We start from the raw sequence: 27,827 nt of genomic DNA, 5'->3' as shown, positions 1-27,827 counted from the left end.
CTGGGAGTGGTGCCCCTGGCCCTGGGCCAGTGGTGCCCCCGCTCAGCATACTACGCTGGTATACAATCGCTGAATTTTACGTGACAGCATTTATTACACAGCGAGAGTGCTAAATTCAGCAGAGTTTTAGTCCTGGCCGCATTCACGTCGCCTGCTGCATCGACATCGGCTTTTCGAATACCGGGCGATCGCCCACAGAATGCAGACTATTCCACTAGCCCGACACCTCACGCAGCCAGCTGCAAGACAATTATACAGGACCAACACGTTCCTTTCAGCGCTATTCGAAAGCTCTGGCCGGGCAGGAGTTCAAAATAGACAGCTTCAATTGATAGCGCAAGCTTTGCGGACTCTCCACAGCAGCTCCAGGAGCTCGCCGAGTTGCAGCCGCGTGACGCAGCTGTCTGTCGCGCCAGCGCGGGAATTGCTTCTGTTGCGCAAAGCTGCCGCTCGGCACGTCGCTTCTGCTACCGCGACAGCACCTTCTAGCAGCGCGTCTGCTGCCGGATCGTTTGACGAACAGCAGGTTGAGGGAACCACCTCCACATCCGGGACCAGCAACATTCCGCACATGGACACCTCTCGCAAGGGCTTCCAGCTGGTGATTGCGGCGACGCCCAGCCTTGGCATTGGCAAGAATGGCAAGCTGCCCGACTGGCAGCTGCCGGGCGACATGGCTTACTTCAAGGAGCTGACCAGCCGCACGCGCGATGGCGCCCACACCAACGCGGTCATCATGGGCCGGAAGACCTGGGAGTCAATCCCCGCGAAGTTCCGCCCGCTGAAGGGCCGCCTCAACATCGTGCTCTCGCGCTCCTTCGCCGACGACGCCGACCTGTCCGCGGACCAGAACAGCAGCGCAGCTGCAAAATCCGCTGCCGCGCCCGATGCCTCCTCCTCCAAGCCTGCGGCCGACGCCTACGCGAACGCGCAGAAACACGGCTCGGGCCTGGGCTCGGGCGTGCTGGGCGTGGGCAGCCTGGAGTCGGCTCTGTCGCTGCTGGAGCACAAGGAGCTGAAGGGCGGCGTGGAGGGCGTGTTCATCATCGGCGGGGGGCAGGTGTACGCGGAGGCGCTGGCCCACCCCAACTGCACCGCAGTGCACCTCACGCAGGTGGGGGCGGGGCCCACGGGCTAAAGCGGAGGGTGCGGGGAAGGGAGCGGGGGCAGGGGGGATGAGCGAGGGTGAAAAGGTGATTACAACAAAGGGTGTTGCCAAGAGGGAAAGGGGGGTGGGCCGCTGGTGCAGGGCCGTAACTAGGACACGCGCACATGCACCAGTTCGGTGCCCTAGCGACCTGGCAAGCCGCCGCGCCCTTACCTTGCTCCCGCCGGGGCCTGCCCACTCATGTGTCTGTGCTCGTGGGCCTGCGCCTGCTCGCCCCCACCACAGGTTGAGAAGGAGTATGAGTGCGACACCTTCCTGCCGGCCCTGGACCCAGCCGTGTGGGGCGTGTGGTCGTCCAGCGAACCAGTCACCGAGAACAACACACGGTGAGGGCGGGGGAAGAGGTGAAAGACGCGTCTAGAAAGAGAACTAATACCGCAGTGGCGTTGCAGCTGTAGCGGTGGCGGGTGTGGAGCTACAGCTAGGCGCTCATGGCGGCCCAGGGCGTGCACAGGCACATGGTGAGCGGCCTAGTAGCGGCACGCGTGTGCTGACGGGTATGCGCTGCTGCCACCGCCACGGGCGCCACAGGTACTCGTTCGTGTGCTACACCCGCCGCGGCACGGAGCAGGCGCCGGAGCTGCCCCCCTGCATGGCCTCGCGCCACGACGAGCAGCAGGTGAGAGCGCGGCGTGCGTGTTTGTGTTTGTGTGTGTGTGTGTGTGTGTGTGTGTGTGTGTTTGTGCCAGTGTAAGGGTGTGGCGGACGGCGTTGTAGGGTACGACGTGGCAACGGCCGATGCAACAGCTGTGCAAGAGGCTGGAACAGGGACAGGTGCAGAGGTCAAACCGACGGCCCCCGATCAGATGGGGCTCTGGGAGTCTGGGGTCTCGGTTCCGGCAACCGTCAGGCGGAACCCCAGACTGTCGCCTGTCCTGTCGCTCTCCCTTCTCCCACCCCAGCCGCCTCACCGGCTCCACTCTTCACGCCACCCCCTTCGCTTCGCGCCCCCTCCCCCCCGCAGTACCTGGAGCTGGTGCGTGAGCTCATCACCAGCGGCGTGTTCCGGCCCGACCGCACCGGCACCGGCACCTACAGCCGCTTCGGCCGCACCAGCCGCTACAACCTGCGCCACACGTTCCCGCTGCTCACCTCCAAGCGCGTGTTCTGGAAGGGTGAGCGCGCCACACCCACCTCACCCTGCACCTGACTCTGGCCCTTGGGGCCTGCTGGCGGTGGCATCGTATTACTACTAGGGGAGCTGGAGTTTCCTCCGCCAAACGCAGCCACCAAAACCTGCGTGCGCCTTCGTCCACCCGGCCGTATGTTGACGGCTACCCCTCACGGTGCCCTCCCTACCCTCCCCCTCCCATATCCCCTCCAGGTGTTGCGGAGGAGCTGCTGTGGTTCATCAGCGGCGCCACCAACGCCAACCTGCTGCGCGACAAGAACATCCACATCTGGGACGGCAACAGCAGCCGCGAGTTCCTGGACGGCCGAGGCCTGGGACACAGGTGGGGGCAGCGGCGGCGGCGGCGGCAGCGGGACCAGCCCGGATGGTGCGGGTGCGGCAGTTCCGACATGTGGTCGCGGGCGGCGCTACAGGGGGCGGTTACGGACACTGTGGGCTGCATATGAAGAGGCGGAAAGGCTGCGGCTGTATGCCGCGGTGCAGGGAGAGCGGCGGCGAGGCACCCCCGCAGCGTTGGTCCAGCACGCAGTTGTAAATGCCCTACACTCCGCTATCCGCACATGTCCACCCACCCACCTACCCGCGCACGCACCTTTGCACACTTTCCCTCCAGGGAGGTGGGCGACCTGGGCCCTGTGTACGGCTTCCAGTGGCGCCACTTCGGAGCGGAGTACAAGGACATGCACACCGACTACACAGGTGGGCGTGGGAGCTATGATTGGAACCAAAGCGGGGGAAGCGCCTGTGTGGGAGGTGCATATGGGGAGAGAATACTGCGCAGCCGGCGCGGGCACATGTGTATGTGGACGGGCGGGCGCGCGGGGCTAGTATAGTGGTGTTGGAGTGGCAGGATGGCTTGTGTCAGGGTGTGTGTGGCGCTTGGCTTGTGAGCTGTAGCCAGCAGTCATTAGCCTGAGCCTTTACCACACACACCCACCCCAACAAATACAACCACACAGGCAAGGGCGTGGACCAGCTGCGCTACATCATCGATACGCTGAAGAAGGACCCCAACGACCGCCGCATGGTGATGAGCGCCTGGAACCCGGCGGCGCTGGCGGAGATGGCGCTGCCGCCCTGCCACATGTTCTGCCAGGTGCGGAAGACAGCAGCAGCGGCGGCGGTGGGAAGTGCAGTGGGGGAAAGAGAATTGGGGGTGCGAAGGAATGAGTAGGCGAAGGGGAACGCTGGGTGCAGCAGCTACGGTGAACGTGCATATCATACTCCTGCAGCTTTTGCGGCGTGGCCCAGCGCACTGTGGGTTTGGTTTGAATAACATCTTCCTTCCCAGCAACCCCAGCCTCCCCTGAACCCCTTCGCCCCCTGAACCCTGCAGTTCTACGTGGCCGACGGCGAGCTGAGCTGTCTGATGTACCAGCGCAGTTGCGACGTGGGCCTGGGCGTGCCCTTCAACATCGCCTCGTACGCGCTGCTCACACGCCTGGTGGCGCAGGTGCGTGCAAGGAAGAATGGGGGAAGGTTGGGACAGGGGGATGGGCTGAGGGGCGGGTGGAGGGCATCTCGTGGTGATTGGGGATTGGGACAGAGCGCTGGGTGCAGGACTGCAGCGGGGCCGTGTGGCCGGTTGGGGCGCGGCGGCGCGGCCGGACGCCAAGATGCATTGCTCGCTGCTGGTTGCTAGGGATGAGGCACACGTTACAATGCACGCACCGCTTTCGCCGTTTACGCACGTGCAGGTGACGGGCCTGCGGGCGGGCGAGCTGGTGCACGTGATGGGCGACACGCACGTGTACGCCAACCACGTGGAGCCGCTGAGGGAGCAGCTCAAGAACACGCCGCGCCACTTCCCAGTGAGCAGGCTCCGGCCAGCGGGGCCGCGAGCGGCAGTGGGGCGGCCAGGGCCAGGGGGAAGTCAGACCCACATTTTCGAAGCTGCTGTACCTGAATGCACCGGGGTGTTGGGGTATGCAGTGCTGGGTGTGGGTTGCTGCATTGTGCTAGGGCGTGATAGGGCAAACTGGCAAGGCCTGCGGTGCTGCCCCCTTCGTTGGTCCTTCTGTCTGCAGACCCTGCGCATCAACCCGGACAAGAAGGACATTGACTCGTTCGTGTTTGAGGACTTTGAGCTGGTGGACTACAACCCGCACAAGACCATCAAGATGCAGATGGCGGTGTAAGGATGTGGGCGCGCGAGGGGCGCGTGGATTGGTGTGGTGCAGCACCGCACTGTTTGCTGTGTGCTTGTGGCGCAATGCAAACATCGCGCAACGCAGGAGGTGGCAGCCGCTTAGCAGGGTGCGGCGCAGAGTCTGGCATGGGGGGCGGAGCAGGGCAACAGGCATGATAGTAGGGGTGTTTAATGGAGTATGTGGTGTGTCGGGAGTGTATGGAGTTGGCTGTGCCGGACGACGGGCAGGGCAGGGCTGCTTCCAGGGGCGGCCCAAGTGTGCGCAGCCATGTCCATTCATGCGCATGCATGCCAAGCCCTTGTCTGCCGGGTCTCATGGGAATGACATGTATCTGTACATGCGGTGCTGGTGCTCATTAGTGTACGGTACACGCATTGGCTCCAACAGTGCAAACTGCATAACATCATAGTGCCGCAATGGCGTCATGGGCGCTGACTGCTTGGAGGTTATGTGACTGGCGCATACATGTTACATGGTTGCGATGTTGACTGCGGCAGCATTGAGATTTGAGACCACTGTGTGCCGATGAAGGATGAAGGACTACAAGTCTACAACCGCTGTGGCCCCAAGTGTGTGGCCATAGCCACGGCCAGTATCAGCGGCACTGGTAACGGGGCAGGATAATTGTTTGTGCGCGGGCGTCGTGTTCTCAATTTTGATTGGTGCCTGGGTTTGGTGTCACTTGTTTCTTGGGGCTCAGCTTATCAGCCACGTGACTACACCAACCTGCCCCTTGATTGCTGCTAGCCTGGCGCGCCACCTGGCGACCCAGTGGCACCTGTGGCTGGTTCACTCCTGCAAGCACTGTGGAGTGGCGCCCCCCTGGCCAGCTTGGTATGCGGCACGCGTTGGGCAACCCAGCAGTTTGTTTGCCGCCGCCGCCACGCGCCTGCAGAGGCGCCGCCAACTGACGCCGTACAACCGTCTGCCGTACGACTTCCCCAAGTCAGCGGCCCTCGCTGCGGATGGGCGTAATTGGCTCGCCGATCATCCGTTGACCCGGGGTTCAGACCCCGCAACCAACCATGAATAGCCCCGTGCAAGCGGGGAGCAGTGCGAGATCGAGTGATCGATCCGCGCTGAGGTCCTATGGCTTAATGGATAAAGCGCCGGTCTACGGAGAATAAGCTGTGCACCCGGCTTCGGGTGTCACAGCCTCTCGCGGGCAACCGGAGATTCCAGGTTCGATCCCTGGTAGGATCGTTTTGGCCCTGCCGCAGGCCGAAGCCGCGCTTTGGGCTGAGCGCAGTCGGCTGTATGTCTGGAACGTGTATGCGGGGGGTAGGATACACTGATCTTACGGTGGCGGGGTGGGACTGGGTGGGCGTGCTCGCGCACATGGCTAACATTTGCGCGGGTGCAGCGGCTCCAAATGACACGGACTGGGGCTACCGATTTGTATGGCTATCTGGGCTTAATATTTGGCGCAGGAGCTGTTTGGGGGCCCTGTCAGGCCAGCGTAGCGAGTGCGGAGCTTTGCCTGATCAACACGCTTGGAGTTTCAGCCCACATATGGGCGGCCGTGGCACAAACGATACAGCCGACTGCACTCAGCCCAAAGCGCGGCTTCGGCCTGCGGCAGGGCCAAAACGATCCTACCAGGGATCGAACCTGGAATCTCCGGTTGCCCACGAGAGGCTGCGACACCCGAAGCCAGGTGCACAGCTTGTCCTCCGTAGACCGGCGCTTTATCCATTAAGCCATAGGACCACAGCGCGGATCGATCACTCGACCTCGCACTGCTCCCCGCTTGCACGGGGCTATTCATGGTTGGTTGCGGGGTCTGAACCCCGGGTCAACGGATGATCGGCGAGCCAATTACGCTCATCCGCAGCGAGGGCCGCTGACTTGGGGAAGTCGTACGGCAGACGGTTGTACGGCGTCAGTTGGCGGCGCCTCTGCAGGCGCGTGGCGGCGGCGGCAAACAAACTGCTGGGTTGCCCAACGCGTGCCGCATACCAAGCTGGCCAGGGGGGCGCCACTCCATGGTTCTGGTGAGCGGTCTAAGATCCCTGCTGGCTTTCCTGCACATTTTACTGCTTGGGGTGGGTGCCATACTGCCATGACTAGTGCCAACACTTGATGGAGCATCACAGTATATGCCTCAGGGCTCAGGTATGCCACCAAAGGCTCTCTGGCTGGCCTTTCAACACGCAATCAGTCGCACTCATCGCTGTAACATCATACACCCCGCTCAGCCGCGGACGGGTAGGTGTTAGGGGTTCCAAGAACGGCCCGTCCATAAAAACAGCTCTCTAGATGCATGCACCATCCTCACGCCCAGGCTCCTACTTGCGCCCCTACAGTACTTGCCTCAGTTCACATCAAGTCGTGGTCCATGGTAGTGACCGCACGAGGACGCGCGCCCGCCCCTGCCTCCCTCCTCCCTCCCTCCTTCGTGCCACCCGAAGCTGTCCCGCCACCCCCCGGCGCGGCACCACCACTGCTCCGGCCTGCTGGTGCCCCACCTGCGCCTCCATTGCCACCACCCCCGCCACCACCGCTAAGTGCCACCTTGCTGCCCGCCCCTGCCCCAGCTGCAGCCCCTGCGGCCGCAATCCCCGGCCCTTGGCTTCCTCCGTTGCCTTCCACCGCTGCTCTGGCCGAAGAGCCCGGCTGTGCTCCATTGGTCCCGCTGGGGCCGGCACCCGCAGCAGTGCCCGGCCTGCTGGAGCCTCCGCCTCCAACTCCAGCCGCTCCCCCGCCGGCCCCACTCACCGCAGCTGTGGAGCCGCTGCCGCCACCACCCCCGTTGGTGAGCGCGTCAGGCGCCGAAGACGTCCTGTCTAACCGCGGTGGTGGTGGCGGCGGTGGGGGTGGCGGAGCCCGCTCACGCTCCCTCTCCCTCTCTCGCTCCCTATCCCGCTCCCTGTCCCGCTCCCTGTCCCGTTCACGGTCCCTCTCACGGTCCCGCTCACGGTCTCGCTCACGCTCTCGGTCCCGGTCCCGATCCCGATCCCGATCCCGATCCCGGTCTCGGTCCCGGTCTCGATCCCGGTCTCGATCCCGATCCCGATCACGATCCCGGTCCCGCTCGCGGTCTCGCTCCCGTGGCAGCTTGTCGTTCGGCTCCGACCTGGCTGCGGCAGGCTCGGCTGTCCTCGCGCTAGGCTGCTCGGGCTTGACGGTGGCAGGACCGCTGGCAGTACCGCCGCCGCTGGCGCGGCCCATCAGCGGACCAGATGGCGGCGGCGGAGGGGCTGGCGGCCGCGACAAGGGCGGCGGCGGTGGGGGAGGCTGCTGGGGAGGCAGCTCAGCCAGTGGCGGCGGGGCCAGCCCTTCCCCATCCTCGTCCTCGCTCTCCGAGATGATGACTGTGCGCTTGAGCTTCTTTAGTGGAAGGGCCCCAGACCCGCCACCTCCGTTGCCACCAGCCTCATCGGCGCCTACTGACCGCTTGTGGCCGGTGATGGGTCCCGCCGCCGCGGCTGCGGCCGCTGCCGCTGCCCCGGTCGGCGAAACTGACGTTCCGTCCCGCTCCCGCTCTCGGTCCCGCTCTCGCTCCCGGCCGTTGCTGCTTCCTCCGCTTGTCTGCTTGTGCAGGTGCCGCGAGGGCGCCAGCAGTGCGCCGCCCGCACCCAGCCCTGCCGTCGCAGACGTTGCTCCTGCTCGGCCCGACGGCCCGGGCCCCGCCGCGCCCGCAGCTGCTGGTACGCCGCCGTCGCCCACCACGCCATCATTCGACCGGCGGTGCGGCAGCGGCGGCAGCACCTGTGCAGAGTGCGGCTCCGCGGGCGCCGAAGACGCCGTTGGCCCGCAGGGCGCCGGCGAGGCAGCCGCGGACCGGCCCACCGGCGCGTGTGTCCCCGAGCCCCCGCCAGAGGCGCCGCCTGCCCCAGCACCAGTGCCGCCACCACCTGCGCCGCCGCCCTGCTGTGTCTGCTGTGTCTGCTGCGCCAGCGGCTGGCTGGCAGCTGCTACTGCCACACCGTGGCCAGCCGTGGCAGTAGCGCCGCCTGGTTGGGCGGCGGCGCCGGTAGCGGCGGCGCCTGCAGGCACCTGCTGCGCCGCCGCGCCGGCGGGCACAATCAGCGCGGTTGCTGGGTCCACAACAAAGCCGGCCGGCAGGCGCCCGCATTCGTGTAGGCCGCCTGGTAGCAACCCCAGCGTCCCTGTGACCGGGCGGACACCACGCAGGAAGGGCGGAGTGTCCAGCCTCAAAGAACGCTTGTCTCATCCAGAGCCGGCTTTGGGGTGCGGCTGCAACCTAGCTGCCTGGCTGCTTCACCCCTGGCCGCTGAAGCTTCCTTGCGTGTGCATGCCCGCTAGCCCAACCACTCTGCCAACTCCTGCCCTTTCCCGACACATTGCCCCATCAGGCCAGCACAGCCTTGGGCCCCACCCATAACCTACCGGCTGCCTGCAGCTGGCTGTAGTGCGTGAGGAACCAGCGCGCCAGCGGGTCATACGTGGGGTCGGGCGGCGGCCCAGCGCCGCCGCCAGCCGCGCCGCCGCTGCCCGCGCCGCCGCCAAAGCCGCCACTACCGCCGCTGCCCAGGCGCCCCTCGCCCGGGTGCGCGCCCTGCAGGTGCGAGTTGGCTGGGCGGTGGTGGTGGTGGTCGTGGCTGGCGCTGGGGCTGGGGCTGCACCGCGTGGAGAACTGGTCGCACAACAGGCCGCCCGGCGACTCAGCCACGGCGTCCGGGGAGTGCTCGCTGGCCTGTGGGGAGAGAGGAAGGACCGAGGGCAATGCAGGGGGGGGGGGGGAAGGAGCAGCAGCGGGTTCAGTGACCTTGCTGGCCAGGGGTGGGGTGGTAGTTTACTGCAGGCCCAACTAAACCAACACCCAGAAGCCCACAGCGGTGGGTGGGGTGGGTGGGATGGGTGGGTTGGGTTGGGGCGGGCGTTTGCAGTGCGGCTGCACCAGGCACAGGGCAGTACAGGAGAGCAGGCAGCGGGGCAGACAGGAATGCTGGGAATGGGCCTCGGGCAGCGGGTTTGGGGCGGCAGACCTCAATCACGGCGGCGCTGCCCCCTCGTGTCCGCACCTGCTCTTCCGCATCGGCTGCGTCAGGGGCCGCGTCCTTGTGCCCCCGGCTGCCGCCCTTGGCGCCTTCGCCTCCGCCTTCGCCCCCAGCTCCGCCCGCTCCACCGCCGGAAGCGCGACCAGCCTTGCCGCCGCCAGACGCGTCCGGCCGGCCTGACTTGCCCGCCGCGCCTGCGGACCGCGCACCGCCCGCGTCCTTCGCCGCCACCGCCGCTGCAGCGCCCTTACTGCCCGTCGGACGTGGCGACATCGCCTCATCCTCCACATCCCCGTACGGCTGCTGCTCCTGCTTCGGCTCCTGCTTCGGCTCTTGCTTCGGCTCCTGCTTCGGCTTCGCCTCTTGCTTTGCCTCCCGCTTCGCCTCCTGCTTGGGCTCCTGCTTCACCTTTGGCTGCGCCTGTACCTGCTTGGGCTCCTGCTTGAGCTGCGCCGACGCCGGCGGCCGGCTGGGCTGCAGCGGCCCATCGGTACGCGGCTTCGACCGCTCCCGCTCGCCACCAGCCGCGCCGCTGTCTCCCCGGCCGAGGCCCGCGTCTTCGCCGCGCCTGCCCGTTGCCGCGGGTACAGCCGCGGCGAGCTTCTTCGCCTTGAGCGTGCCACTGCCCGTGGCCCCCGCTGGCCCGGCGCCGCCGCCCGCGTCTCGGCTGGTCTGCTGCTTCTTGGCTGCGTCGCCGTTTGGTCGCACGGGCGCCTTGCCGTGTGAGCCCTGCTGCTGTTGCTGTTGCTGCTGCTGCTGCTCCTGCTTGAGCTTTTGCGGCTGCGCATGCTGCTGGGGCTGCTGCGGCCGCGCCTTCGTCGGCCGCTCGTCCTCCTCTTCCTCCTCCTCCTCCTCCGATGACGAGGCGGGCGACGTATCGCCGTCGTCGTCGTCCTCCTGCGAATGCGAGTCCGCTGTGCAGACAGGAGGCAGCCGCACACAGAGGAAGCAGGCAACCGGTAGGTAAGGCGCAGTACAGTCCATGTGCAAGTGATGTGGCGTCCAGCCTTCGCTCAAGTATGTTATTGCCAGTTACACAACGGGACCGCTACCTCACAGGCTGCTGTTGTTCAAGACCACAAGGAAAAGACACAGGCTGCAGTGTGGACTCAGGCCCTTCATCCCGGCTCCCTGCCCCAATCGAGGCGCCGAACCCTGCACGACTTACAGCTGTCCTTTCGCGTGCGCTGTTGCGTCTGCTTCTGCGTTCGCGAGCGGCTGCTGCCTCCCGCCGCGCCCCCGCCGCCGGCCCCGCCGCCGCCCGCGCTGCTGCCGCCGCCGCGCTTGCTCTTGCTGCCCTTGCCTGCGGGGGCCTTCCGTGGCTCCCAGGCGCCGCGACCCAGGTGGCGCCAGTCGTGGCTCTTGAGCGAGCCGCGCCAGATGCGCGATGACGCCTTGTGGAACCACTCCTGACGGCTCTTGGTACGGCCCTTGCCGCCTGGTCGCACATGACGGAAAGGCACACCGCAGCACCGGGAGGGGCTTGTCAGACGGGGAGGAAGTCGGACAAGGGCCTAGACAGCAGGGGCGGCGGACGAGCAAGCCAACGCAGGCCGCGTACCGTATTCTTGTTGGTACAGGCCCTGCGGCTCGGTCCCCCAATACCGCCGCCCCAATGCTCAAGGCGAGTTGCCCGCTCGCACTCACAAGGTATGCCGTAAGCAATCTTGACCTCGTTGGCGCTCTCCTTTATGACCTGTCCCTGGTACCACACGTTGCTTCCCGCCGTCAGCTCCACCATGGGCTTGCGCGCCAGCTTGCCAGGCAGCCCCGGGTCCCGCACTTCACGGTCCTGTGCGGAACGGGGGGAGGGACGAGTCAATCCGAACCCAAGCCGACCAGTGGGGCAGTGCGCCGGCAACTCCTCTGAACTGTGAGGAGAGCAGTAACCATGCTGCCTGTATCCACACCAGCGCCGGCGCCAGCAGAGCTGCGCCTGCCTGCCCCTGATGCAGATGGCGCACGCGGCGTCCAGCGGTCCTACCCACGCCACGCATGGGCCACGGTTCCTTCTGTGCATTCTCGCCCCTTGCCCTTTACCCTCAACCCGTGCCCCTCAGCACTCCCACCTGCATCACTGCCCGATTCGTCTCCATGTTGCGAAGCTGCTTCGTGGACACGGACGCGCGGCCGTGGCTGTCGCGGCGCTCCCGCAGGCTGTCACTGCCATCCTCGTCCTCGTCCTCATCCTCGTTGTCCTCCTCATCCTCTCCACCCTCCGAGCCCCCAGATGCGGAGCCGCTACTGTCGTCGCCACTGCCAGAGGAGTCCTGAAGAGCGGGCAGCGACCAGGGAGGTGTTGGGAAGTGATACGAGGGCGGAGGGCGGGAGGAGGCTCGGGGTGGGGAGGCAGGCGAACGCGCCCAGCCCTTTCACAGGGACCCGCGGCGCATCGATCGTTCCTATGCGCATAGGACTCATACACACATGTTTCCTGGCTCAGTCTGCAAGCCGATGGGCCCTTTTGGTCGCAAACTCCTTCCGCTATCCGGCTCTCAACCTCCCGAAGCAACTCCGTCACTGAGATGATACCCCTAGTGTAATTGTAGCCGTCACTGGAACCAAGAACCCTTGAAACCAGCACCGAATGCTCAAAACTTCCGCACCTCGCTTGAGTACTCCTCCTCCTCTGACTCGCTAACTGACTCCTCGCTGTCGCTCATTAAAGCTGGCCAGCTGAATCAAACGGGCTGGATTACGTTCCCGCCACGGGCCACAGTCCAAGGGCGTAACTTAAATGCTGAGCATTTGCGCAAGCTCTACATGTATAACATAGGTAGAAAGACAAACTAGAGCTGGTTCCAGAGTATGGTGACAGAATGGCGCGAGTTAAGTCTGCGGCAACAAGAACTGTTGCGTTCTATAGAGCCGCGTGATGCTATCAAGTTTGTCAGTAATCAACAGACAGTGCTCGTCAGTGACGGTCTCCTAGCAGTCGAGCAGCCCCATGCACACACCGGCACGCAGCACCCCTTCCAGCATGCCCCTCGTCGTGCCTTCGTGACCTCGGCATAAGAAAGCCATGCCCTGCCAACTTGCACCGATTGAACCGAGTGCGTCTTGCAGCCCGTAGGGTGGGTGGGCCCTGCTGCCCCAGCCTACGCTTCGGAGCCCGTGGAATGCGCCTCGCGTCCGATGGACGGGCGACATGGAGCACGGACGACAATGTGTCACTGTGCATTCGGGATGGCAGTTTCCATGTCAGGATGGCAACATCAGCAGGCTGAGGCCATGAGGCGCTCGGGGCCACCGATTCGACTGTGTCTGCTGCATGCGTGTCACGGCATGCTGCGCGGCGAGGAGGGTGCTGGGCAAGGTGCTGGGAGGGCTCGGTGAGTCGGGGGCATAGCGCCGCTTGCCCGGTTCGGCATATGACAGCCCGGCTGATGCCTTTATTGCAGGTAGTCTTCTGCTGCATCCCCATGCAGCACGGCCCGTGCGCTGGCGTTACTAAACGTTTATTGCCGTACTTGGAGTCACGAGCTACCGTAATCCCCCAACTCCCGCACACATCCTGCGCGCACGAGGCAACTCATCTGCGCCTTCCCACACCACCTTGGCCTACAACGCGCTACACCACCCACCATGACAACCTGCCCGACTGCCCTCTGATCTCGTGCAACGACCTGCCGCCCTCGCGACCGGCTTGCTACCCGGTGCCCATTCACAAAGCTGCTCCCGGCATACGGTAATGTGCTACACTGGTATCGGCCCCATCCGCCAACCCTTGGCCAGCCGTGACCTGCATACGCTGCGTTGCGTGCTGCGTTGCGTGCTGCGTTGCGCGCTGCGAGAGCAGCTGCGTTTGATAGGCACGTGCCTCGCGAGCCGCGCGCTCCTCCACGTCCTCGCCGCCCTCCTCGCTGTCCAACTCCACGTCGTCGTCATCCACGCTCTCGCTGCCGGCACTGATGGCTGCCAGGGCCACCTCCCACCGCAAGCCGCTCGACAGCTCATGCACACTGCCCGTGGCAGCAGGACTGGAGCCCGGGACAGAGGTGCTGCCAGGCTGCAATGCGAGGGAGTCGAGGGAGCCGGCTGCGCCGACGCCCGCCTCAGCGCGCGCGAGGATTGGGGCTGGCTGCGCGGCAGCGGAGTGTGTGGAGGCAGCGTCGACCGGCAGGAGCCCCGGTTTGATTGCACCCGCCGTTACCTCGGCACGTGAGGCACAGGTGTGGGCCAGTGCGGCCGCGTCCGCAGCTGCAGCTGCGGCTGCCGCTGCCACCATCGCTCCCCCCGCATTACACGCCGCCGTGCCGCCGGCGCCTCCCGAGCGAGTTGGCGGCGACACGGCTGCGGCTCCGTGCGCCAGCAGTGGAGCCGCCGCAAACAAGGGCGGCGGCGCCACTGCCCGAGGCCCTGGTGGCGGCGCCAGCTGTGGCTGCGCCGCACTGAACGCCCGGACAGGCCCGTGTCGCATGCCCACAGGTGAGATGCTTCCGCTGCGTGGGCCCGCTTGCGACAGGGGCGCGGCCACAGCAGGCTGCTGTGACAGCGGCGGTGCGCTCCTGGGCGCCTGCAGCAGTGCCGCCAGCCGCAGCCGCCTCTGGGTGCCGTTGGAGCCCTGGGATGCAGGCGTGTGGGAGGGCGCCTGAGAGGGTGTCTGCGAGGGCGTCGAGCCCTGAGACGTCGAGGGCGTGGTCCGTGCGGTCTGAGCGGCACTCTGCTGCAGCAGCAGCAGCTGGTGCCGATGGTGGTGGTGAAGCATGCCGCTGCTGCCCTGCGCGCCGGCCGACAGCGGCCCTTGGGAGGGCGAGCGGCGGAAGAGCGACGGCGTAGCAGCGGGCCCGCCCGAGGGCGGCAGCGGTGCGCTTGGCGGCGGGAGCGGCACCTGCGCCTCCGCTGCAGGCGTGAAGCTGGTGGGGGGCAGCAGCGCCGCCACGTCGCGCCGCGCGCTGCCTGCACCGCTAGCGATGGGCGTTGCCTGCGGCGGCAACGCCTGCGCCTGGGGCCTGGCTCCGCTGGCCATGGCGGCTGGCGACTGCAGCGGGGCAGGCGGTTGCTGCTGTGCGTGCTGCACCGGTGCGGTGTTGGCACGGGTGGTTGCCGCTGGGTCCGCAGCAGTCGCAGCACGCAGTCGAGGGTCGGTCGGCTGCCCTGTTGCCGGCTCCTGCTCCTGCCCAGTTTTGCTGCCCGACCCCGCTGTCACCGGGCCCGTACCGCCTGCTGCCGCCGCCGGTGTTGCGCTAGCAGTAGGGGTCCTGCCATCGGCTCTAAGCGCTGCCACAAAAGCAGGCCCAGGGATGGCCTCTTCCGCCCCCAGAGCGGCGCGAGCTGCAGCCACATGTGCCTTCGGCACCACAGCCGGAGTAGCTGCGCCCGCTGCTGGCGCGGCTGCAGAAGGCCGGCCGCTGGCTGCTAGTGCCGTCGGCCTGGCGGGGCCGGCCGCCGGCCGAGGAGTGTTGCCGCCGCCTGCCGCCACCATCATACCAATGGGCATATCATCTTCATCATCGCTGCTTTCTACATCGCTGCTGCTGCTGCTGCTGCTGCTACTGCTGCTACTGCTGCTGCCACCGCTGCCGGCATCAACCGACATGCGGTCACGGTGTGCATCGACGGCCGCTGGCCGGCTGGCGCCCGCCGCCTTGCGCCGCCGCTTCGCGGCTCGCCGCTCCGCACGCGACCGCTTGCCGCCCTTGGCGCCGCGCTTGCCCTGCCGGCCGGCGGCTAGTGCGGGGCTGGTGGCCGTGGGGTCAAACACCTGCCCGAGATATCCGTCAAGGGATCAATTGTCTTAGCGTGGCACACACAAACCACCCAGGCGCGAGAATCCAGGAGCTCTCGCCCATAACCTGATTGTGCACCGGGCTTCCGCCGGTCCATACCAGCATGCTCCCCGCGACCCGACAAGCACCAAGCACTGACACACGCACCTGCCAGCCGTCGAGGTCGATGGGTGCGGCGGCGGCGGCGCGGGCCTGCTCGCGCAGCCGCTGCTCCGCCCGCGCCTCGCGGCCCGGGCTGTACTTCTTGGGGGCGCGGTGCTGGCGCTTCTCCGCACCCGGCAGCAGCCTTGCCTCGTTGACAGGGTGCTGGCCCTGGGGGGGGGGCGGCGGTGTGTGGGAGGTGGGTGAGCGGGGGCGTGGGGAGACGCAGCGAGGAGGGTTGGGTATGGCAGGAGGCTGGAGCATACGCAGCATGATGGTCTCGGAGCGTCAGACAGCAAAAACACATTGACGACGCTCCGCACCAGCATGGCTGCACAATCCCCAGATCAGCAGTGTGCCTTTTCCCCGTGCCTTCCTCGCTGAACCACCACCTCCGCTACCCCGATCCCTGCCCCCCCTCTCCCTGTCCCTCTCCCCTTCCCCAAAAACCCAGCTCACGATGCGGCTGTCCCAGCTGAACTGCTTGAGGTCCGCCCACGTCTTCTCCGCCCGCCGCAGCCGCTTGCGCGCCTCTCGCAGCAGCAACTCCAGGCCTGCCGCCTCCTCCGCCTCCTCCCGCTCTTCTCGCCCCTCCTGCTGCGCCTGCGCATGCGCCTCCCCGGTCGCCTGCATCCCCTCCTGCGCCCCCGCCTGCAACTCCTGCGCAGCAGCTGCTGTTCCTGGTGCCGCCACCTCCGCGGCCGCACCCAGCGCCTCAGCCGCTGCGACAGCTTCCATGGGCGCGCCGCCACTAGGGCCAGTACCCTGCGCCGCACCCACCGCCACTGAGGCCGCCAGTCCAGCCTGGGGCCCCGCCGATGACTCCATCGCTGCCCTCGCGTCTGCCTCCACCGCTGCTGGCGCCTGCCGCGCCTGGCGCCTGCCTTGCTGCTGCTGCTGCTGCTGCAGCTGCTGCAGCCGGGCCTCCAGCGCCGTCACCTCCATCTGCAGGTCCCCGACCACCTGTGGGTTACCGCGTGCGGGTGACCGCGTGCGGGTGACCGCGTGCGGGTGAAACAACACACGAAGGGTGCGAGCCATTGGCAAGACAGGGGCGAGAGGAAAGGTGTAGAGGCGTGCCCCACAACATGACATTGCCCTGTACGCCAGACTCCAGGCCGGCCGAGCCCGCGCGTGCGCTACTTTATAAAGCATGCATGCATACACGGCTGATGTAGTCTTCCTGGCAAACGGCTGGCCTCCCACCCCTACCTTCTCTGCGCCCGTCACCACACGCGGCCGCTCAGCCTGGCCCCGCCCCTCCCGCGCCGGCTTGGAGCCCTGCTCGCCCTCGGGGCCGGTGCTGCGATGCCGTCCGCCATCGTGGGATGCGGCCGAGCCCGTGGCGCCAGCCGAGGACGACGGCCCCTCTGCGCCCCGGCTCCGGCGCTTGGGCCGCGCTCCCTCGTCCTCCCCGGCAGAGCTGCCGTCTGGGTCGCCCGCATCAGCACCACCACCGCCGCCGCCACCACCGCCATCGCGCTCGGTCCACAGCTCATAACCCTCCGGAATGGACTTGAGGGACTTGCCCCCGGGACCCGACGGCCGCCGCCGCTTGGCCCTACCGCCGCTGGCGCGCCCCTTGCCGCCACCACCACCATCACCACCACCACCACCACCATCGCTGCTTGTGCCCGGGCCGCCCGAGTGAGCTGCTGACGGCGAGGGCGAGCTTGCCACCGCCCGACGGCCCGCGTTGCCCGCGTTCCCTGCCTCCTCCTTTCCAGTCCCCTCCTCCTCCTCCTCTTTCTCCTCCTCCTCCTCCTCCTCCTTGCCCCCCTCAGTGCCCAGCTCCATTGCGGGCACTGGCGGCGGCAGCAGCCACTGGTCCTGCTCCTCCGAGCCGTCCAGGATCACGCGCCGCCGGCTGCCCACCAGCCGCCGGCCGGTGCCGCCACTGGGCTCTGCCGCATCCCGCCCCGCCGACGCAACCACCGGCCGCGAGCTGCGCCGCCGCCCTGCAGCCCAAAACAGCGCACCCTCCTCCTCGTCCTCGTCCCCGTCCTCGTGGCTACCGGCCGTAGCGGCGTGCGGGAGCTCCGCACCCGTGCCGCCAGCAGTGTCCGGCGCCGTGCTGGGGCCTGAGCCTGTGGCGCCGGCGGACCCGGGAGCGGCGATGCCCGCGGCCGGCGTGGCCGCTGTTGGCGCTGCCGCAGCAGCAGCCGGGCTGACCGCTGCAGACCCGCCGCCGCTGGATGCAGCGCCGTCGATGCCAGCGCCTGACAGCACGGCTGCCCCTGCCCCTGCTGCTGCCGCTGCTGCTGCTGCGCCTGCTGCTACTGCTGTTGCTGCGCCTGCTGCTACTGCTGTTGCTGCGCCTGCTGCTGCTCCGCCGGCGGCACTGGCGGGAGGGAGCGCATAACCGCCGGCAGCCATTCCGGGTGGCGACACTGCGGGTGTCCGGCCGCGGGCCACCAGCAGCAGTTGGTCGTCGTCGTCGCTGTCCTCGCCCAGCGGGTTGTCCGCAAGGCCGTCGTACATGGAGCGAGCCTTGGCCTGTGGGGCGTGTGAGGCGTGGGGTGTGAGGTGTGGGATGCGAGGTGCAGTACTTTGAGTTATGACTGCAGCTTCGGGCGCCCACACACGCGCGCTACCCGACACGCCTTTTCACGCGCCCTTTTGGACGTCAAGGCACAGCATGAAAGCAAAGTGCGCATCCGCATACCGTCACGTAGGGTCTGAGCATGCGGCAAGCCACGCCACCCGAAAACCCCCAAGCCCGCCCATCGCCGCCTTTCCCTCCTCACCAGCTGCAGCTCTTCATCCTCCTCCTGAGCGCCGCCGCCGCCGCCGCCGCCGCCGCCGCCCGGCAGCAGCAGCCCTCCCGCCTTGAGTTTGTCCATGTTGGCTGGGTGCAACTTGTTGCGCTTGTCCCATCCGAACGGCTGCAGAATGCGCAGTTCGCGACTGGCTCGGGAGTTGGGCACCGCCGCCGCCGCCGCCAGCGCCGCCTCAAGGTTCGGGCCGCCGCCGGCGGCAGCAGCGACATCCTCAGGCGGCGCTCCGCGCAGGCGTGCGGAGCGGCCGCCGCGGGCGGCGGCACCAGCGGCGGCGGCGCCTCCGGCGCCTGCTGCCTCTGCGCCAGCCGGCGCGACGGGCTTGGGCGGGCGCGCGTGCTTCTTGGCCACCTTGGCGGCCGCGCCGCCGGCCTGGCCGCGGCGGCGGCCGCTTCGGTGGCCGTCGCCGTCGCTTGCGCTGCCGCCGTCTGAGGAGCCGCCGGCGCTCCAGCTGCCGTCAGAGTCAGAGTCCCAGTCCGGACCGACCCTGCCGCCGGCACCTGCGCCAGCGGCGCCGCCGCTGTCACCCGCCCGGAACAACCGCTGCTGGTCCAGCAGGCGCGCAGCCTCCTTGCTGAGCGCCGCTGAGCCTCCGGCGGCGCCGTCACCCGCACCATCATCCTCGCCTTGCGCTGCATCCAGGCGCGCGGCCTCCCTGCGCGCGCGCTTCTCCTCCCGCCGCCGCCGCCGCCGCTCCTGCTCCTCCGAGTCCCTCACGATGAAGCCGTCACCGTCACCTCCGTCCTCGCCGCCCCCCTCCCAGGACCGGGGCCGGCCACGGTCGCGGTCCTTTGCGCGAGCCGCCGCAGCCGCCGCACCCGCGTCATCAAAGAACTCACGCCCCAGGCTCCGACTCCGGCTGCGGCTGCGGCTCCGGCTGCTGATGATACTGCGGCTGCGGCTGCGCCGCCCCCGGCTGCCGGCAGCGGCGCCGGCGTCGGGCCCGGAGGCGGGGCCCCGGGAGCGCTGGCGGCGGCGGGCCTCGCGTTGGGCCCGACAGCGGCGCTCGAGCTGCTGGCGTTCCCAGGGCGCGGGCGAGGGGGCGCCCGGGGCTGCGGCGTAGTCGGCTGGCTGGCCCAGCCCCTTGCGCAGGAAGCGGTTGAGCACGTCGCTCATGTCCTGTGTGTGTTCAGAGGGCACAAGGGAGGGAAACACGCAGGACAGCGCCTTGTAATACAGACGCGGCAAGGTGCGGGAATGCGTGCAGTGACATGGGCGCGGCCAGAGGGGCCCCCCATCGCCGCAACCCGCGACCCCCAACCCCACGACACGACGCCCCCTCCCTTCTTTCCTCCATCCCTCTCTCTCGCCCCCCCCCTCCCTCCCTCCCTCCCTCCCTCCCTCCCTCCCTCCCTCCCTCCCTCCCTCCCCGCCCGCACCTCCTGGAAGTGGTTCTGCCGGTAGGCCCGGTCCACCTCCACCGCCGCCGCCACCGCCTCGTCGTCGTCGTCCTCGCTCTCCGTCAGCACCATGTCGCCGTCACTGAACACAATGGAGTCGTCGGAGGAGGAGGAGGAGCCGGAGCGGTCGCCGCGCCGCCGCTGATGCTGGCCCCGCCAGCCCCTGCGCACACATCGGCACACAGGGGCAGGGCAGGGCATGCCGCATGCGAGGTGTGTGCGAGGTGGCAGCGCATGGGGGGTCGAAGGTTGCGGAGACCCAAGCGCGGACCTCGCAAGGCGAAACGGACCCAGGAATTCAGGGCTTCGAAGGTCATCACGGCTGCATCGCGGGCTGCCCACGAAGTGTGTGCCCAGCCCAGCACAACCCAGGGCAGCCAAACACAGAAGCACACAGCCCCACAACACAGCCCCACAACACAGCCCCACACCGCCTCACCAGCGCGACGCCGCCTGCCCGCGCGCATACAACCTCAGGTAGTCCCCAGCCTCCTCGTCGTACACACCCCCTCCAGCGCCACCACCACCGGTGGCATCCTCATCAGACGGCCGGTTGAAGTTGAACTCCACCACCTCCGGCTCCTCGCCGCCGCCGCCGCCGCCGCCGTTGGCTCCTCCAAAGGCCTGCTGCGGCGCCGCACGGGCGCGCCGACCGGCGGCCCCCACACCATCATCCACGAAGTCGTCGTTGTCATCGTTCTCGTCGCCTTGGCTGTCATCGATGTAGATGGTGGCGTCCGGGGCCGCGCCAAGAGGGCGTGCCCCGGGGCGCGGCGCAGCGGGCCGCGCGGGCTTGCCTGCAGCCGCCCTGCAGCCACAAATCAACAGCACAGGGGTGCAGCCGCGCCCTGTCAGCCTCGCACTTGCACACCGTCACACTCACTCGCACACACGCGCGACGTGAGTGGAGCCGCAGCGAAGCGTCAGGACACACATACCCACTATGGTAGTCATCAGAGAAAGCCCCGTCAGCACAAACACACACGCACAGTGGCAGGCAACGTACGAATCCCACGGTGCTATGCCGCCCCCCCCCCCCGGCCTGCACTGGCTCGCCCACCTGGGGGCCGCGTCCAGGCCCAACAGGCCCTCCAGAGACGCCTGCCGGCCCCGCCACTCCGGCTGCCGCCTCCCGGCCGCCCCGCCCGGTCGCGCCGCCACCGCCCCAGCCCGGCCGCTGGGCCGCTTCTGCAGCCGGCTTCCGCCGCCGCCTCCACCTCCGCCGCCGCCTCCTCCACCTGCGCCACCGCCTCCTCCCCAGCCTCCACCTCCGGCTCCACCTCCTCCGTGCGAGCGCCGGCCGCCTCCACCGCCTCCTCCACCGCCGCCTCCACCACCGCCTCCACCGCCTCCTCCACCGCCTTTTCCACCGCCTCCTCCTCCACCGCCTGCGCTCGGGCGCCCTCCCCGCTTCACGCCGCCGCCACCGCCGTCGTCGTCGTCGCTCTGCAGCCCCGCCTCCTCCTCCTCGGGGTTGTAGTCACGTGCGCCGCCGCCGCCGCCTCCAAACGGCCCTCCAGCGGCGCCACCGCCGCCCCGCCATGGCTTGCTGCCACCGCCACCGCCTTTGCGTGCGCCGCCGCCAGCGCCGCCGCCGCCACCGCCGCCACGTGCCCGGCAGCTGCCGCCGCCGCCGTTACTGTGTCGGTGTTGCGCCGGCGCCTGTCCCGCATCCAAGAAGTTGCCGATATTCTGTTGCCGCATCCGCCCGCCTCCTCCTCCGTCTCCGCCTCTTCCACTCCCACCTCCGCCACCGCCGGGCCACCGGTGTTGTGGCTTCTGCTGCTGGCCGCCGCCGCCGCCGCCGCCGCCGCCGCCGCCGCCGCCGCCACCGCCGCCGCCACCAACGACACCCAGGCCGCCGGCGCCAGGCACACGGGCGCCGGTGACGCTGGGGTGCCCCGCCAGACCCGCTGCCTCGCCGCCATAGCCACCGCCGTACGCCCCGTACCCGCCGCCACCGCCGCCACCGCCGCCGCCGTTCGACTGCATCAACGGCTGCAGCGGGTCCACATGCTGTTGCTGCTGCTGGCACACCGGCGGCGTCTGCTGCTGTGCGGCTCCTGGGCGCAGCGCTTGCACAGCCGCCGCCGCCGCTGCAGAGCCGCCGCCGCCGCCACTGCCGCCGCCGCCACCAGTCGTTGCCGCCGCCACCGCCAGGAATGGCCGCGGCAAGGTGCGGTCGTGCCAGAGCGGCGGCGGCACATTGACGCCGGGTGCCAGCCGGTCCTCCGCAACCTGCTCCCACTTGTTGCTCCAGCCGCCGCCAGAGCCGCCAAAGCCCGAGCCGGCGCCGCCGTTAGTGGCCTTGTAGCACAGCCGCGGCGTGTCGGGCGCCGGCCATTTGACGTGCCAGCTCTGGTCGGGCGGCGGCGTGCGGGCGGCAGTGACATGCAGCGACAACAGGATCAGCGAGGTGAACTTAAGAAGTGACGACCATCATCAGCCTGGACTCGCAACATTTCCCATAAGCCCACACACATAGACCAGATACACAGACACACACACACACACACATGCACATGCACATGCACACAGATCCACACAAACACACAAACACACACACACGCACACACACACACACATGAAAGCACTCACCTGCCCTGCACCGCCCAACAGCGACCTCCTCGCCGCCAGTGCCGCCACCACCACCTCCGCCTGCTGCGCCGACATACCCACCAGCTCCACAACCTGTGCGCATGTGTGCGTGCTCATGCGTGTGTGTGCGAATGTGTCTTTACGTGTGCTTTTGTGTGCAACAGTGCAAGACGTGTGTTCGTTTGGGCATCAGTCGTTCAGGCAGCAGGCGGCAGGCTACAGGTAGGGTCCCCTCCACACCCGCACGCCCGCCCCCACCTGCAGTTTGGGCAGCGCCGCCAGGTGTGTGGCGAGCTGCCCCAGTGCCGCGCCGTCCAGCGGCCAGCAGACCCCACCAGCCGCAGGGCCGCAGACGCGCTCGCCGCCATTGCCGCTGGCGTCGCCCGATGCCGTGGGCGCGGTGGCGGCTGTAGCACCTGCAGCCCCAGCGGCTGTAGCACCAGCCCCTGCTACTGCTGCTGCTGCGGCGGCGGCGGCGGCGGCGGTAACCGGCACCGCGCCATCCAGCGCCGCGTCCTGAACACCGGCGGCGGTTGCCCCAGCAGCCGCAGCCGCAGCCGCAGCCGCAGCCTCTACCATAGGGGCTGTTTCTGATGCCGATGCCGATGCTGTTGCTGTTGCTGTAGCTGTTGCTGTGGCTGGGACAGCGGGTGCGGCCAGGTCTGTGGGCGGCCCCAGCCTCAGCACCGCCAGGACCTGCCGTGTGTCCTGCAGTGCCGACAGCAGCGCCGACAGCTCACACAGCCCCGCCGCGTCCATGCCTGTGCGGAAGTGTGCGGGGGCATGCGGGGGTGCGGGGTGCGGGGCGGTTGCGTTCGCTCACAGTCGCTGCGCAGGAACCACACAAATGCGCATCCGTGCAGGGTGGAACACACGCACATAGCCCCGGAGCTGACTAGGCACCCACTGCCACCCATCTTCACCCCTCCGAGCCATCTAAACCCCTCCTTTCAATCCCGCCTCGCCAGCACCCCACCCCGCCACCCCGCCGCCCCCGCGCCTCCCCGCCACCCGCACCTGTGTACCGCACGTCCAGCAGCTGCAGCCCCCCGCAGCGCCCCAGCGCCCAGCGCCACCGCGGCCCGCTCCAGGGCGCGCCCAGCCGCGGGTTGTGGGACAGGTCCAGCGCCCGCAGCGAGCGCTGCAGCGGGCCGCACAGGGCCAGCGCGCGGAGCGCCTCGCCTGCAGCGCCGCCGGCACACACGTGGCAGTGCATGGGGGCTCAATGGAAGCGGTGCCGACATGTCGCTTTCGCCTCAGTCAGGGCTGATGTTCAGAGCCACGGCAGCCAGGCAATCCATGAAATCAGCCAGCCAGCCGTACAAGTAGCCCGCTATTTAGTTGGTGGGCCCGGCCCCCGCCCCAGGCCACGCTCTCCTCCTCGCTCTTTTGTATTGGGTTCGGTCTAGATTGGGCTGGTATCTACACATGCCAACCCGGCCCCCCCCCCACACACACACACGCACACACGCACGCAAGCATTTACCCGTGAGCGAACAGCGCGCCAGCCCCAGGTGTCGCAGGTGGCAGCGCTGGGTGCCCAGGGCCGTCAGCGCAGGCAGCAGCTTGTCCTCCAGGAGCTGAGGAGGGGAGGCGGGGGGAGGCGGGGAGGCGGGGAGGTGGGGTGAGGCCGGGGCGGGGCGGATGGGTGGCGGGTTTGAGGGTGAAGGGATGGGGAGGACTTCGCACGCATAAAGCTGATGCGCCACGGAGCAGAGCAGGCTTCACTGGTCCACACACAAAACACACATGCAGACACCCAACACCGGAACACAAGTCAACCAAACCAAACACACTCTCAGCACCCCCACGCTCGCACTGCAGTCCTGGGTTGGGCGACGCTTCCTTGACTATTGGGACCTAGGGTATTTCGTTAGGCTCGGGTAAACAACCCAGGCCCCCCGCGACCAGTTGAACAAGACTCAAGATTGCCAACAAGAACAATAGCATATCCCTCTCCGCAACGCCCTATGGGTTCCAAATTTCCAATAATTTATTGTGCGATTGGAATAAATCAACCCCTCTCACCCGGTTGTCCACCAGACGCTGCCCCGACAGGTCCAGTCCCACCAGCAGCGGCGCCGCCGCCGGGTCCAGCGGCGGCCGCTCCCGCCGCTCCGCAGCCTCCACGGCGCCTGCGGCGGCGGCGCACAGGGCGGCGGCTCCTGCGGTGCGGGGCCGGGCAGCCGTGGCAAGGTAGTTTAGAGGGTAGGGGGCAGCGCCGGGGCCGGGGGGTACGGCACGGTGCCGTGCCAGCGGAGGGGGGGATGGACTACAGGTCATGGCTATCCGCGTGCGGGTGTGCGGCACTCACCAGCGGTGGCCTGGGTCTCCAGCTGCTGCGGCCGCACCCGCTGCAGCGGCGGCGGTGTGGCAGGCGGCGGCGGCGGCGGCGGCTGAGTGAGCGCCCGCACCAGCGACTCAAGCTGCCGCCGGCTCAGCTGCCCTGGGTCCTGCCCGCTGGCGCCGCCACCTCCGCCACCACCTCCACCCACGCCTCCACCTCCTCCACCTCCCCCTGCTGCGCCTGCTGCGCCTGGCGCCCTCCTCCCCTCTGACTCCGGATCCGACCTCGTCGCCATGTTGACCATCACCGCGTGCAGCAGCCGGATCGCCCGGTTCCGCTCCCGGTCCCGATCAAGGATGGGCGCCGCGCTGCCGCTGCCGCCGCCGCCGCCGCCGCCGCCGCCGCCGCCGCCTGCGGCCGCGATCATAGCTGGCGTGACGAGCTGGTGGTCCCTCAGGACCGACAGCGAAGCCAGGACGGGGTCAGAGGTCAGCGCGTCTGCGGGCGGTGCAGGGAGAGAGGAAATGCAGGCCATGCAGGTGCATGTGGCGCTGTGTGTGTCCTGGGTGTGCCAAGGTGTGGGTTTAGTGGAGTACCTGGCTACAGCTACGGAGACGCGGGTAGCGAGGTGGGCAGCAGGGAGCGGGCCGGGGCGTTCCGTGCCCGAGTGCCTGCCCCGCCCTCCCGCCCACCGCCTAGCTCTAGCCATCCTCTAGCCGAGATGTGAACCATAGCCAGCGTGCCTAGACACAACAAGACAATGGCGCAACCCCACGAGTCACCACGGCGTGTCACCCACCCGGCCGGATGTCCACAAGGGAGCGGTAGTGGGCCGCGACGGAGCTGCCCGCGCACAGCCGCCACGCCTCCTGCAAAGGCGGCGGCGGCGGGGATGCCGGCCGCGCCGCGGGCCGTGGAGGGGCTTGCGGCGGCGGGCGAGCCTGAGACGAAGGCTGGGGCGGAGGCAGATGGGAGGAGGCTGGCTGCGGGAGCGGCTGGGTGGCGGCGGGCTGTGTCTGAGGGGCGGGCTGCAGGGGCGGCTGTGCCTGTGGGCGCGGCGGCAGCAGCGACTGCGGCTGCGTGGGCTGCTGCTGTGGTTGTTGCAGCACCTGCCGACGCAGCTCATGCGGTGCGTGCTGCGCAGGCGGGCCGCTCGCCGCAGTGACCACCTGGTTCGCAGCTGCGCCCTGCAGCTGTCCGCTCGCTGCGGGTGCAGGCGGTGGCGCGGACCCGGCCGCCAGTGCGTCCTGACCGCCGCCCCCTGCCGCCGCACGTGCCGTCACAGCCAACTCATCCACGTCCATAGGCGTGGCGGCACCTTCGGCCGCATTACCAGCTGTGGCAGCTGTGGCAGCTGTGGCAGGAGCGGCATCGTGCGCGCTGCTGGGTGGTGCGCCCATGTCAGCAAGCGGCGGCGATCCAGAGCCGGGGGGCGGGGGGCAGCCGCTCGTCAGCCCCTCCGAGCCCACACACGGCGTGCGCCCCCAGGCATGGAATGACACGGACTCGGAGCCCACTTCCACATTAGCACTGGCACTAACATTGGCATCAGTATTCGCATAAGAGTTGGCATTTGCATCGAGCGCAGGAGCAGCAGTCGTCTGGCAGGGCTGGACTGCGGTTGGGCCCAGCTGCGCGACAGGGCAGGGACAGGGATGAGGAGGCGGCGGTGGTGGCTGCAGGAGCTGTGGAGGCTGCTCAGCCGGCGCCATTGCCGGTTCCGGCTGCCCAGTATGCCCCTGGTGCTGCTGCTGCTGTTGTTGGCGATGGTGGTTCTGCGGGTGTGGGTGGTGGTGCCGCGGCGGCGGCGAGGCATCCACGCCCATGCACGCTGCGCCGGTCTGGGCCCCATGCGCCCGCGAGTTCAGGCCGTCAATCGCCTCCACTTCAGCCAACCACTCGCCGCGGACCGCCCGGGCCGCGCCTTCCATCAACGCTGCGAGGCGCGGTCGCTGCTCCTGCTGCTGCCTTTGCTCCTCCGCCGAGTCGGCGCCGCCATGTGTCTGGCACGTGTTGTCGTGCGGCAGCGGCGACGGCGGCGGCGGCGGCGGCGGCGGCGGCGGCGGCAGAACCTCCAGCGGCTCAGTGCCTGCAAGCGGCTGGGTGTCGCCCAGCGGCTCCGCCCCGATCTCCGCCCCAGACTTGGCCTCGGCTCCAGCTTCACGACCCGCTTCAGGCTTCACCGCGGTCTTCGCCTCGGGATCCCCCTCAGGATCCATCGCTGGCTCGACAACGGGTGGCGGCTGCCGTTTTAGGCCGTGACGATGATCCGCTCCCGCACCCGGCCCCGCCTGCTGCGGCTCCGCCGCCAGCGCCACCGGCAGCTGCACCGGCTCGCCCTCTGAGGTCGCTGCCGCAGACTCGTCTCTGGCATGTCCGGGGAGCTGCACCAGCGTCTGGGTGGGGTGATCGGGCGCATGTGCGACACGCTGATGTGGCAGGCGTGGCACAGGTGAGGCCCCCAGGTCCTCGTCCTGCTCTGTGCCAGCCGTTACCGAGGCTGTAGCGTCAGCCGCCGCGCCGAAAAGATAGCGTGACAGTGTCAGGTCCTGTGTTTCCCGCTGCTTGTGCTGGCGCTGCCCGGTCTCGTCGGCGGCCGCAGGCGCAGAAGCGGTGCTCCCGCGGAGCGCAACGTCGTGCGCCGCACCTCCAGCTATCGCATCAACCCCAGCGCTGTAGGCGCATTCGCAAGCTTCTGCACCAGCCACGCCAGGTAATACGTCGCTGTCGTCGCTGACAGCATCGGCCAGAGCCAGCAAAGGGTCCGGCTCCGAGCCCACCGCCGGACTCGGGAGGTCCGACGCGACCTGCGTGCTGCCCAGTGTGTAGCCGAGCGTGGGCAAGTGTGTGCCTGGAAGAGATGCGCTCGTCAGAGCTGTGTAGGCTTCCTCCTGGCCAGTCAGAGTTATCTGCGTGCTCGCAGCGAGGCTGGCACTCGCGAAATGGGCAATATGCGCCATTGCGCGCCAGGCGTCTGTCAGTGCAGCTGATGTGCTTTATATTTCATGGTTGTGGTTTCATAGCAAATCCTTAATGCTTGCAATCAAGTAATAAGCATGACAAGGGCAAAAGCGACCAAACAAACGTTTGTCGCTCATTAGTGCATCTCCGTGCCCCTGTGATAATGAAGTAGGCGATTGTTTCAAATCTGTATTACTTACGCAGATGCGGAAGAGCCAGCTGCATGAGCGCGGAGTTTCTGGCTCCATCTGTCGGGGCGCGGGTCCGGCGCGGTGTCTGGCTGCTGGCGGGGGGGGGCGAGGGTCCCGTCAATTCCGAGACCAGAAGAAGGTGAAAGGGCCGCGGTGCTTGTAGCACAGTGACGCCCGTGCCATCCGCGCCTGCGCCCTCGTCTCCTTGCACCTTTAGTTCTGTGCAGCACTTGCGCCGTGGTGTCATTCTGAAAGGTGACTCGGCTGCGCACCTTTCGAGGGAGTGGCGAGTGTCAAGCTAGGGCTGGCTAGGGTTCGTGACCCGGTGC

General features: G+C 68.1%; 3 protein-coding genes across 3 annotated transcripts; 1 reads left to right on the top strand and 2 right to left on the bottom strand.

Annotated features, from left to right (window-relative positions):
• Positions 1 to 82: 82 nt before the first annotated feature.
• CHLRE_17g715900v5 (uncharacterized protein) lies at positions 83 to 5,258 on the top strand. The gene is made up of 10 exons (XM_043072155.1): positions 83 to 1,114; positions 1,394 to 1,494; positions 1,700 to 1,787; positions 2,133 to 2,283; positions 2,493 to 2,622; positions 2,914 to 2,999; positions 3,260 to 3,396; positions 3,637 to 3,753; positions 3,998 to 4,111; positions 4,328 to 5,258. The coding sequence occupies exons 1-10, from the start codon at positions 572 to 574 to the stop codon at positions 4,436 to 4,438; spliced, it is 1,578 nt and encodes a 525-aa protein (XP_042914614.1). The 5' UTR covers positions 83 to 571; the 3' UTR covers positions 4,439 to 5,258.
• Positions 5,259 to 6,440: 1,182 nt separating this feature from the next.
• CHLRE_17g715850v5 (uncharacterized protein) lies at positions 6,441 to 12,272 on the bottom strand. Its single transcript, XM_043072154.1, has 7 exons — positions 12,021 to 12,272; positions 11,484 to 11,684; positions 11,062 to 11,206; positions 10,583 to 10,852; positions 9,439 to 10,328; positions 8,804 to 9,110; positions 6,441 to 8,562 (listed from the first exon to the last, which is right to left on the bottom strand). Exons 1-7 carry the CDS (start codon positions 12,075 to 12,077, stop codon positions 6,770 to 6,772), a joined length of 3,663 nt encoding a protein of 1,220 aa, XP_042914613.1. The 5' UTR covers positions 12,078 to 12,272; the 3' UTR covers positions 6,441 to 6,769.
• Positions 12,273 to 12,800: 528 nt separating this feature from the next.
• On the bottom strand, positions 12,801 to 27,752 carry CHLRE_17g715801v5 (uncharacterized protein). Its single transcript, XM_043072153.1, has 15 exons — positions 25,146 to 27,752; positions 24,374 to 24,844; positions 24,088 to 24,224; positions 23,546 to 23,639; positions 23,077 to 23,241; positions 22,318 to 22,820; positions 22,060 to 22,152; positions 20,522 to 21,819; positions 19,901 to 20,269; positions 19,441 to 19,624; positions 18,032 to 19,180; positions 16,497 to 17,780; positions 15,744 to 16,247; positions 15,291 to 15,455; positions 12,801 to 15,118 (listed from the first exon to the last, which is right to left on the bottom strand). The coding sequence occupies exons 1-15, from the start codon at positions 27,304 to 27,306 to the stop codon at positions 13,079 to 13,081; spliced, it is 10,617 nt and encodes a 3,538-aa protein (XP_042914612.1). The 5' UTR covers positions 27,307 to 27,752; the 3' UTR covers positions 12,801 to 13,078.
• Positions 27,753 to 27,827: the final 75 nt, after the last annotated feature.

Source organism: Chlamydomonas reinhardtii, chromosome 17, assembly GCF_000002595.2.
Source record: "Chlamydomonas reinhardtii strain CC-503 cw92 mt+ chromosome 17, whole genome shotgun sequence".
In the NCBI taxonomy this organism is placed as follows: Eukaryota; Viridiplantae; Chlorophyta; class Chlorophyceae; order Chlamydomonadales; family Chlamydomonadaceae; genus Chlamydomonas; species Chlamydomonas reinhardtii.
The sequence above is the reverse complement of the archived record's forward strand: the minus strand, read 5'-3'. Positions and strand labels throughout refer to the sequence as shown.